At 47.2% G+C, this 13,268-nt stretch overlaps 1 protein-coding gene across 1 annotated transcript in view; it reads left to right on the top strand.

The window, feature by feature from the left end:
- The window catches only part of ctif (CBP80/20-dependent translation initiation factor), a gene marked incomplete at its 5' end in the record, with an annotated part of 72,120 nt that overhangs the window by 53,210 nt on the left and 5,642 nt on the right, over window positions 1-13,268 (top strand). Inside the window, 2 exons of the mRNA XM_080847270.1 lie at window positions 904-1,203; window positions 4,609-4,764. Coding sequence (XP_080703396.1) covers window positions 904-1,203; window positions 4,609-4,764 — 456 coding nt within the window. The remainder of the gene's footprint in view (window positions 1-903; window positions 1,204-4,608; window positions 4,765-13,268) is intronic.

The following is a 13,268-nucleotide window of genomic DNA, read 5'->3' on the forward strand; positions in this document are numbered from 1 at the left end:
AATGTGCTGTTCACAGAAAAGGTAACCATATACATGCACGCAAACCTACATAGATGCATATTTAGACCCCTGTTTCATTAAACATGATCATTAGAAGGGGCCACTACACGGAGACTGATGTTCTGTGTTACTTTAGTTGTGTGTGTGTGTGTGTGTGTGTGTGTGTGTGTGTGTGTGTGTGTGTGTGTGTGTGAGAGAGAGAAAGAGAGAGCGGATAAATGGCTGAAGCAGCAGTGGCTGGCTGGAGCTTTCCACTGTGTGCTCATTTCTGTACTGCTTCTCTCAGCACCACAGGCTTCCTCCCACTAACCCCTTCACTGTGTGTGTGTGTGTGTGTGTGTGTGTGTGTGTGTGTGTGTGTGTGTATGTCCGTGTGGTTACATGCAGAGATGCCTGTGTCTTTCTGTGTGCATGCTTGCATGTTTGTGTCTGGTGTTATTCTTGAGTTTTTCGAGCAGCATGAACAACAACCCTCCTTCTTTTTCTTCATCCTCAGACCTCTCAGGCTTTTCTAATGAACTTATTATCACACATGATGCCTCTTTTAATTACCAAAACAACAGGAAGTTTGTTTGGGCACAGCCTCTGAGTCTGTGCTCATCTGATGAAATGGATGCTCTGATTGAAGTTCAAAATGAAGATTCAAACCTAGCCTGTGGACAGATAGATAGATAGATAGATAGATAGACAGATGGCGAGATGGATGGATAGATAGATAGATAGAAAGATAGATAGATAGATAGACAGATGAGTAGATACATGGGTAGAGGGATGGACAGGTCTAAGCTTAAATCATACTTACATTGTGGATCATACTGTGACCTGGGGAAGTATTTTCCCATCCCCTAACTACATTGTTTCTATGTCTCTCTCCTTTTCTCTCCGTCTCTCTCGCTCCCTCAGGAGGAGGTTCCTGTGCTGCCCATGGCTCCCCAGCGGAGCCGAATGGACCGGCTGCAGGAGCTGCTGAACAGCATGCGCAACAACAGCAGCGGCGTGGAGAGCCAGCTCAGCTCCTTCATGGAGGAGGCGCAGAACTCGGCCAGCTCCGAGGAGATGCTGGAGGAGATTGTGCGCACCATCTATCAGAAGGCCGTCACGGACCGCAGCTTCGCTGCCACCGCCGCCAAGCTCTGCGACAAGATGGCGCTCTTCATGGTCGAGGGCACCAAGTTCCGGTCCATCCTCCTCAACATGCTCCAGGTCAGAGAGAGTGTGCAGCTAACAGACAGGCAGAAAGTCATGAGTCTCAATGAGCTCAGGGCAATGGAGAACAGTAGACTAGCTGGGTTTCCATCCCACCTTTTAATGCAAATTTAGTGGGGGTTGGATTAACTCTTGATTCGCGTAGGGTAATGCGTCTAAGGTTGATGGAAGCGAGTTTATTAGAATCAAATCGTATTTGTTGTGATTTTATTACATGTTAACATTACATTACATAGCCCTGGCCACCTTGAGCTCTGAACCCTCAGCTCCTCCCTTGATTAGGAGAGTGTCCATTTTTAATTTGGATAACAGCGAATAGAAATATGCTCTGATTTCTTTCAGCCACATTTTCATAAATGCGTTTAAATATGCAAATGTGTTGGATGGAACCCCAGCTACTTTGGCCACCAACCCAGTAAGAGGTGAAGAGCAGATTTAGATTAAGAAAATGAAAAGGTTTAGAAATCTTGCCTCTCTAGACTCTTTTAGTCTGGTGTATTCCTTTAGAACCCGTGATCCCGGGGGTGGCCCCTGCCACCATGTGACGCTCAAATACCACTGGGCACCGGTGGCATGAGCCTACAGGTAACACCCAGCACTAACCTGGCACATGTGAAAGTGGCAGCATGACATGACACATTGGAACAGCATAGGACTTGGCATGGGCGGCCCCCTTCTCCGCAGGGAACAGAGGAGCATGCCACGTGTTCACGTGTTCACGCGCAGCACGGCATGACATAGCTCAAACTGGAAGCTCAAAAACAGCATGGCGCTGTCGAGCCCCAAGCCAGCTTCGCTTCTGTTCAAGGTCTCCTCCCTTTAGTTGTGAGCCTCTCTTTCCCAAGACTGGGCCTCTTTTGGGAAAAAGAATAGTCAAGCCCTGGCTTATCTGTCAGCGTCTCAAACCAGACTTAGACCAGACCAGGCTGTCGCAGCTCAGCTCAGCGCTGTGTGTCTGGCCATCTGAGGCGGCCTGGTGTGCTCGGCGGCAGAGGGAGGAATGGGCTTAGGCTGGCAAGGAGTTGGCACAGCAGGCTCCTGCCGCGCTCAGCGGGGCTCCGCGTCTACTGCCTCGCCCTGTTGCCAGACGCTCCCCCAGACACCTCCTCCTAGGAGACGCTGTTTTTATGGAGGTGGTGGAGGGGCTCTGACGAGCACGCCACTTTAAATGTCATCCCACCTGCTGCTCATGGCCCTGCCGTGTCTACCTTTAGAGTTCTCTCTTCTCTTCTCTTCTCTTCTCTTCTCTTCTCTTCTCTTCTCTTCTCTTCTCTTCTCTTCTCTTCTCTTCTCTTCTCTTCTCTTCTCTTCTTTTCTCTTCTCTTCTCTGCCCGTGCTTGTCTTCAGGACTTCCCCTTTTCTCTGTGTGACTTCATTGGCTCCCTCAGAATCAGCAGAGCCACGAGGGCAGCTTATTAAGAACGCTGTATCGCACTTATAATGTTACCATAAAATGGCTGCCATGGAACATCTGAAGACATAATACTCATAATTAAAAACTCCCATAGCATACTGACACGTGACATGAAGAGTTTAGCTTCTACTATGTAGAGTGGCTTGAAAACATATTCAGCCCAGTGACAGGTGTCACCATTTGCTGTATGCTACTAAATGTTTGTTGGCCTCTTTGTGGCTTCCGTCAGCCTTTTCTGGGCTGTGTTTGGGTGATCCCGCTTCCCCTTCCTGACCGCTGCCATTTCATTGGCTTTGAACATTCACCATCCCGACACAGCGCACTCGTGAAAAACTCACTTTGAACGGCGTTGGAATGCTTCCGCAAGGTTCCGTACATAGTTGGGCTCATTCTCATAGGCAATGTGAGACTAGTGCTTAGAGTCTTATCTCGCAAACAAGGTAGTCTGCGACCACACAACATGAGCTTAAACACAACGTGCACGTCTCTATTGCAGCCCTGAACTCTTCTCTCCTTCTCTCTCTCTCTCCATCTCCCTCCCTTCCCCTCCTTTTCCCTCTTCCTCTCTCAAGTCTGACCTCTCGTCTGTGGTCAGCCTGTGTGTCTGCAGTATGGTGGTTTGGCAGCCTCTCTCTTCCTTTCCCCTATACAGACTCAACTCAAGTCTTAAGATCTTTGCCTGCTCTCTGCATGATGAAGTTAAATATGCATCTGAGGATCCCTTAAAGGCAGCCTACACAAATAGCAAACCTGTGGAAATCCCCCAGTACTGGTTGCATTTTAAATGCCAGGTGATAAGAATATAGACAGCCCGAGCCAGCCGTGCCATGTATATATTTCAGATTAAGATAGCAGGTCAAGTGTGCAGTAACCATGGAAACAGTTATAAGTTAGCAGTTGCCTCTTGAACCTAGTGTTATCTTCATGCAAGGTGTGTGTGCATTTGATCAAATCTGCACAACCTTCACGTCTCCATGTGTTGATCGAAGTTATTTGAACCCCCGTAAAGAAAATATTAAATGTTACATGCATGTTTATTAATAATTATTATTATTCGTATCTTATTATGAAAGGCATTACAATTGTATTTGCCCATCTTGTTGTCTGAGGTAAGCCTCTTTACTAATATGATGAATCCTCTGGCTTGCGTCTCCATCAGATCCCAGATCATTACCCTTGGAGGGAGTGCCAACATCCACAGAAATGAATATCATATTGTTCAAAGCCTCCACTACCACAGGCTTAAGATCACAGTGTCCCAGCAGTGACTTCATGCCTTGTTCCACGTGGTTCAACGTGTAGGTTTAGAAACGTTGCCTACTCTAGTGATTTTTAACACTGTATTTTAATCATCCCTGCCTCCTACATAGCATTCCTTGTTCACGGATGTTCTGAATACAAGCATGTGTAGGAGGTCAGAAAAAATCCCTCACATTTCAGTTGCCAATGAAAACATGGTTATTCTGTACATGTAAGCTTGCTTCTCTCCCTCTCTCTCTCTGTTCATTTGTTTTGTTTTGGTGGCTCTATGCCCCAGACTTGTAGGGTAATGTTCAGCTAGAAGCTGATATTAAGCCCAGTGGAAAGTCCCAGTCCCCGGTGCATGTGAACCTATGATGTGTAATGAGTGTAATGTATATGTTGATATTTTCTCTCACTGTGTCCAGACCCGAATGGCAAATGTCTGCCGGTGGTTGGATTTCTCTTTCTCACTCTTGCTGTCTGTCTTTACCCTTCTCACTTCATTCCTCACCCTCTTTATCTTCCTATATCTGACTGAGTCCCCCCCCCTGTTCATTTTGTCTTGCACTTTCTGCTACCCTTCCTTATTCAAGTCAGTCTGCTTTGTTTTGATAATTGTCTCTCTCCATCTTGCTCTCTCTCTCTTTCTGACGCTTTGTTCTCTCTCTCTCTATCCCTGTGTGTGTGTGTGTGTGTCTGTGTGTGTGTGTGTGTGTGTGTGTGTGTGTGTGTGTGTGGCTAAGCAGAAGGACTTCACGCGTCGAGACGAGCTCCAGCAGTCGGACGTGGAGCGCTGGCTGGGCTTCATCACCTTCCTGTGTGAAGTGTTCGGCACCATGAGGAGCAGCGCAGGAGAGCCCTTCAGGGTGCTGGTGTGCCCCATCTACACCTGCCTCAGGGAGGTACGTCACTCAGTCAGTCAGTCAGCACAATCATCCTGAAGTTAACCAGAGCCAGAGCCAGTACGACACACTACACATTGGGGGTGGGCGATATGGCCAAAATCTTCTATCACGGTATTTGTAATTTTATATCACGGTTACGGTATATATCACGGTATATTATACGTAGGGTGACCAGATTTGAGTTTGTGAAAAAGAGGACACTTCAGCGGTGGCTAAATGTGTCCACAGACATAGGCTATACACTATGATCATTTATTTATTGACCCTTATGAACACTAAGTTGCAGAAACAATACTGCCTCAATAAGCTATTGGCCTAAGCAATAGTGGCCAGTATAGGCCTACTTTGTACTGAACGTTTCCATTGAATTTATAGTAAGACAAAGTGCATGTAGTGCCATTTAGTTTAGTGCTTGGGCTTTCAGTGGTTCTTTAATGTACTTTCAGAAGATAAATCAAGTGTTAAAAAACGTTCTTTTCAATGTTTGTCCATATGATAACGCAATATTTTTTTCTTCTATGGCCAAATATAAAAATTAAAAAATTATGAAAATATCTTCCCTTCACCCTACCACTTCATTCAAGTGTTAAGGGATTTAAATCTTAACCTGCCAAATGGGACAACGTTAACTTGGCTACTCTCAGCAGCATAGACAGACGTTAATTTGTGAAATAGCAATTTTTTTCTAACAATCATATTCTACTCAACTGTACGGAATATTATTTTGCATAATGATCTGCTAGATATCCTGATGTGTTTCACATTTTTTTAATAGTTATTTGCGAAGATATACTTAAATTTGTAAACTTATTTGTCTGCACTGGCAGCCATCTTTCTTCAAAATGTTTGGAGTCAGTCGGTTACCAAGTTGTTTCGCAAGGCATCCTGGGAAATGTAATCTAATAATGCACGTCTTTCATATCATTCCACAAGTAGTCCCTCATTTAACGTCCGCAAGTAATGGGTTGCTACGCAACACCTGAAACTTTAAAGGTCTATAATCACGAAACGGCAACAAAATCGTTAAAGAGGTATTTTGGAGGAATGTCTTTTATCGTTTTGGCGAGTAACTGTATAAGGAGCCGGATGATGTATAGTTTGGAGGTCATTATCGAAAAAAAACGTCGATTGAATTTCAAAATAAGAGTATACCGCAGTTGAAACGGTATAGCCAAATTTCTCCCGGTAGACACATTTCTACCGTTGCACGGTATACCGTCATACCGCCCTACCACCCAGCCCTACTACACAGTGCACACTACATAGTACACACTATGTACAGAGTGCACACTACACACTACACAGCCAAGTACACTTACTCTCTTCTCAGGCAGGTCAGGCATGTTCTGTATTTGTTCAGTATAGTAGTGTTCAGTGACAATACTACACGCAGCATTGTGTGTAGCCCACTTGCATCTCCACCTCTTTCAGGGAGACCAGTGAGATCCATCATAGTCCTATGATCCTTCATCCCAATGCACCTAGCACAGCATATGTGGACCATATATGTTTTAACATAAATCTTTCAAATACACAACAAAATGTCATTGGCTGTTTTGTGTGTATTACTTAGATATCAGACTCTGTACCACAAGTTCCACTGTGTTCAAATGGCTCTGCAGCTTAGTGGAGAAGTAGTATACTGTTTGGGTATGGTTCATTTAGGCCATACTTTTCTGTTGCATCACTTGTTTATCCTATATTCATCCACACTGTTGATGGGTCGTGGGTCCCTCTCTGGCCATCTGCGGCAGGCAGGCAGGCTGCAGTGTGAGGGAGCGCGCTGCCTTCAGCCGTAAAGGCTGTGTTTAGAGATTGCAAAGTGAGCACCGCCAAAGATAATGATAGGAGATTACACTAACACCTGCCTTGAGATCGCCACTGTGGAAGGTGTTGCCATGGAAACCACAGACACCAGAGAGACAAACATTTCTTGCCTCGCGTCGAAGGAAGTTTCTGTCTTCTGTGTGTTTAGGCGGCAGCTGGAGAGAGCACGTCGAGTAGGATAAGAGTAGGGAGAGAGAGAGAGAGAGAGAGAGAGAGAGAGAGAGAGAGGGAGACATGTTTGGAGACGTAAAGGTGAGCCATCCTGAAGAGTAAACTTGCATACATGAGCTTCGTTGGCAGTAGACTCACCAGTGAGACGTTGAAGTATGCTGTAGATCTACAGAGGAGAGAAGAACAGAACGGAACAGAACATCAAACAGAAATAGATCTGTGGGGGGGGGGGGGGGGGGGGGGGGAGACCCAGGGAGAGCTCCAGTGAAAAAGAAAGAATTCTAATGGGTTGAAATGAACAGAGTTCAAATGGAAGGAAGAGAAGAGGGGTGTTGGACGCAGCCATTCCCCTTGAGAATGGCGACAGTGTGTGTTTATGTCTGGTTTTTATGGTGACATCCTATATTCAGCCACCCATGCACTAATGTACGCAAACACTGGTTCCATCACACACACACACACACACACACACACACACACACACACACACACACACACGCTGTGTAGCCCACATTAGGGGTGCTTCAGGAATGCCCCTGCAATTTTTACATGTCCTTTTGATCTCCCCGCAACACAGACACTCACACACACACACACACACACACACACACACACACAGAGAGCTCTTCTGGAATGAGGCAAGGTGGCTGGTGTGTGTTCCCACTGGGGTGTGTTGATTTTAGGTGTTGTTTTAACTCTGAGGGGGATGCTCCAAACTCAGAGTAGAGCTGGGCTTAGAAATAGGCTCACAGGCACAAACACATACATGTTCACACACACACACACTCAAGCAGCGTCTCAAACAGCGTCTCAAACAGAGACGCAAAGGAGCACTCGATCAGACACACTTCTGCATGCTGAATGCACACACACACACACACACACACACACACGCTCTCACACACACACACACACACAAACACACATGAGCGCAGACAGTGATGGCTCAGTAATTGATGCCTCACTTATGTAAACCAGATGCTCCGGCCCCTCGTTGACTACTCCCCATAAGAGTGAGGAGAGTGGAAAGAGAACAGAGGAACTCAGAAACACACACACACACACACTCACACACTCACACACTCACACACTCACACACTCACACACACAACGTACAGAAATGGAGAAGCGTATACAAAAACTTCCTGAGTTGTTTACACTGAAACATCAGAAACAGGATCAGAAATCTAAATTAGAATAACCCAAACACCTTTTGCTTTTTTGTAACCATCCTCTTTCTCTGGCATTCTCTGGCATAGTAACAGGAGCGCATGCATACACACACACACACACACACACACACACACACACACACACACACACACACACACACACACACACACACACACACACACACACACACACACACACACACACACACACACACACAGGCGTCAGCTGTCTCTCGCTTCCCTCAGCAGGAAGCTGAGGTTGTCCTCAGAGCAGAAAGTCTCTCTCTGTGGTAGAGGTGTGAAATCAGAATGACGCCCACCCACGCATGGCTGCTGCCAGAAAGCCAGAGAGAGAGAAAGAAAGGGAGAGGGAGAAAAAAACAGGGAGAGATAGATGGGGAATGAAAGAACAGGGATCATACGGAGGATGAGACAGAGAACGGTGGATAGAGAGAAACCCTGCAGAGAAAGGAGAGTGATTGAAAAAGGACAGAGACCAAAGAGCTCCACCCACAGTCAGTCTGTGGCAAATCCCTTCAGCTCTGGTGCCACCAGCCTCTCCTCTCCTCTGCTCTCCTCCCCTCTCCTCTCCTCTCCTCTCCTCTCCTCCCCTCTCCTCTCCTCTCCTCCCCTCTGCTCCCCTCTCCTCTCCTCCCCTCCCCTCTGCTCCCCTCTCCTCTCCTCCCCTCCCCTCTGCTCCCCTCTCCTCTCCTCTCCTCTCCTCTCCTCTGCTCCCCTCTCCTCTCCTCCCCTCCCTTCTGCTCCTCTCTACTCCCCTCCCTTCTGCTCCTCTCTACTCCCCTCCCCCTGCTGCTGTTTGAGGGGGGGGGTCACATTCCAGAAAATACACGTACTGTGAATATACCCCTCTTGTTCTTATCATTGGCAGAATATTGATAAAATCCCAGTCATAACCTGCAGCACTTTTGTGTAGCATTGAGCATGGCTGCCATTGTGTGCTCCTGCACTTCCCAATCATGCTTTCATCTCAAGAAAAAGCACCCGAGCAGCCTTGTCCCAACACGCAGAGACTTTCAGCGGGAGCGGATATCAGGCTTGTCAAATAGTGTGTGTGTGTGTGTGTGTGTGTGTGTGTGTGTGTGTGTGTGTGTGTGTGTGTCTGTCTCTGTGCGTGTGCTCGCACGCTCCCAGGCATCTCCCAGGCAGACGTCCGCCCGTCAGGTACAGCCGTGTGTTTACATGGCCGCCTGTCTCCCGGCCAGGTGTGAAGTGGAGCGTTGGGCGGGTGGGCCCTGGTTCAACCGGTTTCTCTAATTACAGGTGTCTCTCGTGGAGCTCTGCCTCTGCCTCTGCCTCTGCCTCTGCCTCTGCCTCCACATCGCAGGTGGATACAGGACCCAGAATGAGAGTGACTGTTGTTTGTACTATGATCCAGAGATTGATGTTAGCTGGCATGAGTGTGCAGCAGTTTATCATCGTGGAAGATCTACTCTGAAACATGACATGTGTGTGATGGATGCTGCATGACGGCATTATTCTTCACAGGATTAAGCCTGTGATGAATCAGACTGGACATTCAAGTTATTTAAAGTGGCCACACAAACAGCCACAAACTGTGTGTGTGTGTGTCTGTGTGTGTTTGTGTCTGTGTGTCTGTGTGTGTGTGTGTGTGTGTGTGTGTGTGTTTGTGTCTGTGTCTGTTTGTGTCTGTGTCTGTGTGTGTGTGTGTGTGTGTGTGTGTCTGTGCACACAGAGTGATGAGTTCCTGTGGTGGGTGCAGAGTATGTTAGTGTATGTGTGTCAGGTGTAACCTGAGCCCTGGCCTCTCTTGCTGTGGTCCCAGGGGATGTCATTATGGGATGTCTTACACAAGGCTTAAAGCACCGGTCTCCCTGGAGACCGCTGGAATGAGAACCTTTAAATAATTACACAGGACCACCAAGACACAATCAGAATTCAGCATCGTAACTCTACCTGGGCACTTATATATGAGCTTTTACTCCTAATGAGCACGCAGAGGCCACACTATGTACAGGTCAGTTATTTTCCCATCCAACAACGGTCTTAATGAACATGGCTTTTCCACAACAGCAGCTTATGAAGACAAAAATAGTGCCTCTGCGACTGTCTTCTCATTGCTTGATTTGGAGAAAAACACTTGAACACTTCATTTTGGAAAAAAACGATGTCACCACTAACTTTAGTCTTAAAACTGAATAAAGAATTATGAAGATGGAAGATCAATATGAAGCTAGAAGAAGAAATGAATTTTCCTCAGGAAATGGATATGTATGCTTGCATTAGCCGTGTGCCCTGTGTGTTTATTGTCACTTTAATTGAGGCTCATATGTGAGGCTGCACAGGGCTCTGGGCTTAGATCACTAACAGCTCTGGAGCTTGAGTTCCTAGTTCCCACTTAACCCCGCTCCTCCATGCTCTTGCTCCCAGTTTGGGTCTTTAGTGGTGAGTCTAATATTGAACCCCGTCTAGACGAGACACTCACCTATTTACCTATTTTCAGATTGTGGATGTATTGAAAAAACACCTTGTTCTAGTTCAACAATAGAAACTGGATTGGGAAAGGCCTGGCCCCAGACTCACTGATTCCAGGGTTTCTTAGTCTTAATCACTCGCCGGCTTGTCAGCCATTTTGTCCAGACAGTGTCCAGGCCTCCCCTGGGCTGCTTTGATCATCCCTCTCGGCAAGGCCCCCACCTCTCACAAAGGGGTGCCTGTGTCAGGGCCAGCCTGCCCGCCTGCCTGCCTCCTTCTTGGCTGCTCTGTGAGCTGTCTCACTGAACCTCCCCAGGCAAAAAAACGTGCAAACACATACACACACACACACACAGGCCGTCTGTTTTTCCCCCTTTTATGAAGTCAGCCAGTTTCCTTAGAACACTACATGTGTATGCCTATTAAAATGGTCTTATACATGCAAATATGTGTGTTTTCTCTCAAGAGGAAGTTGCATGGAAATTGTAACCATACCTTTTCATCTTTTTTCCTCCACCTTGTTCTTTCAGTGCGGTTGAATGACTTGGCAGGGGACGAGTTCTGTTTCTGCGCTGAAGCTACACACCTTGCCGATACAAACCCTGCTCAGCGAGACAGAGATGGCAACGCTGAGATAGAGCGTTGGCCGACTTTCTAATGCCAATTGTGTGCCTGGCTCCGAGTGAGACGGGATGTGAAGGCAGGATGAGAATGAGCCCTTCTCCCTCTGGGTCTGTGCGAACAGCAGGGGTTAGCGTTTGATGCACTCAAAGTGCCTGGCTCCCGGCATGTTCTGTTGTTGTGCCAGTTTACCGTCTTAACGGGAAATATTTACTCTGAGGTTTTCAGTCATATTCAAGGAGCGTTCCTTCACACGCTCACTCACACACCAACATCAGGCTGTGCCAACACTTCCACGTAGTAGCTGTTTATATGGCTCCAACATGTTTTGTTTGTCTTTAGCGGTTTATGCTTTGAATTAGGACTACATTCCTCCTCTTGAAGTAACTTACTTTTGAAGTTTCATTAATTCCATTACATTGAAACCTAGAAGACAATCTTTGTACGGACAAATGTACATTTCCATAGATGATATAATTATCTGTAGTTCAGTCCAAACTTCAAATTCTCTTCCTGAGGCGGCCGTGTCTGATTCCTCCAGCTGTTGTGGGCTGTGGGCTGGGCCCGTGAAGTGGGTCAGGTCTGGGTCTTTATGAGCTTTTCCATTAATGTGATGCACTTCCCCCGGCAGGGCAGAGTCCCTCCCACCTGAACCCTGACCCCTGAACAGAAGGGCACAGCCCTCCAATGCACTTTAGCCGCGCGGCGCTGAGGGCCTGTCCATCTGTCACAAGGCAGGTAATTCCCTGCAGGAAGCAGGGCCGGAAGGCAAAGCTCTCTCCATGAGGAAAGAGACACAGATACTTACAGGGAGATAGAGAGAGAGAGAAACCAACAGTGCGAGAGACAGACAGACAGACAGTGCGGACACATGATGGCAAGCACTCCGATCCGAACCGATTCTCTCCATGGGGTCTCCATGGGGGGTTAACTGTGTATCTCCAAACACATGGCAGTGTGATGAATCCAGCTCTTGTCCGAAATGCATGTCATGCCCCACTACAATAGGTGGCGCTGTTTTCATTACAGCTGGTGGCGATACAGCCATTTCCGCTTGACCTCTTCACAACTGTCAACGACAGACAACAACACCCTTCAATCAGTATGCGAGAAAGATGACGAACCAAGAAGCTTCGTTCGACATGTGCATAGATGGTTGCATGTTAACTATGCAATTACTGCAAAAGCAACTGGAGCAAATAGTAAGATTAGTGTTAAAAGAGGGAAAACGCCGCCGGCGAAGGACCCTGAAGAATTTAGCAGGGATGCACAGGGTTTTGCAATCTTCAACTGTACCGCAAAGGTCTAAACGAAGACTCTGGATGAAGAGCAGAAATAAAGTCTTCTGGGAGAGAGATGTTTTGACCTTGTTTGATGACGATGACTGGAAAGCGAACTTTCGCATGACTCGCAGATCATTCCACAAATTATGTGGGATTATGGAAGGAGTCATGAAGCCCGATGATGTGACTGTTCGCGCACCAATACCGCTCGAGATGAGGGTCGCCATCGTTCTGTACAAGCTGGCCAGCTGTGCAGAATACAGAGTTGTGGCCAACCAGTTCGGCGTCGCCAAACCAACGGTTAGGAAGATGGTGTACCAGTTCTGCACAGGAATGGTTACGTCGACCTTGGGACACTTCATCAAGATGCCGACGACAGAAGAAGCCACCAACATAGCGAAAAGATTCGAACAGAAGTTCAACATCCCCCAGATAATCGGGTGCATCGATGGAACCCACATTCCAATTTTACCTCCAACTGATGGCAACACAGTTTGTTTGTTTATGCCCGGCAGGCACCTGGCAGCGACGTTTTATCTCCCTTTCGACTTCCGGGGCACGGCTTGGGAGGGAGGGGGGGGGGGGGGAAATGGGCAGGAGCTCAAGCACGTGCAAAAGTTGTTGTTGTCCAATTTCAATCTAGTTTCGAGAGACACATGCGCGCCCAGTCCAATTCCCAGCGGAATCGAATCGTGTGTCTGGGGGTTTACATCGGAGTCCAGTCGGACTCAAGTTGGACACAATGAAACTAGTTCTGGGGAGTCACATGTGTCCAATATCCAATTTAAATCGGACTGAAATCGGAAATTGGACGCATGTGTCCACACTGAGAGAGAGACATAGAGAGAGAGACAGACAGAGAGAGACACACACATAGGGCAGAGAGGGTTAGTTCTATGCAAATTCCAATTGTGCTTTCCTTTGAATCAAGCCAACATGGGTTATTGGTGCTGTAGCGTTGTATTTCCTGATC

Source organism: Sprattus sprattus (genome assembly GCF_963457725.1).
Source record: "Sprattus sprattus genome assembly, chromosome: 11".
In the NCBI taxonomy this organism is placed as follows: domain Eukaryota; kingdom Metazoa; phylum Chordata; class Actinopteri; order Clupeiformes; family Clupeidae; genus Sprattus; species Sprattus sprattus.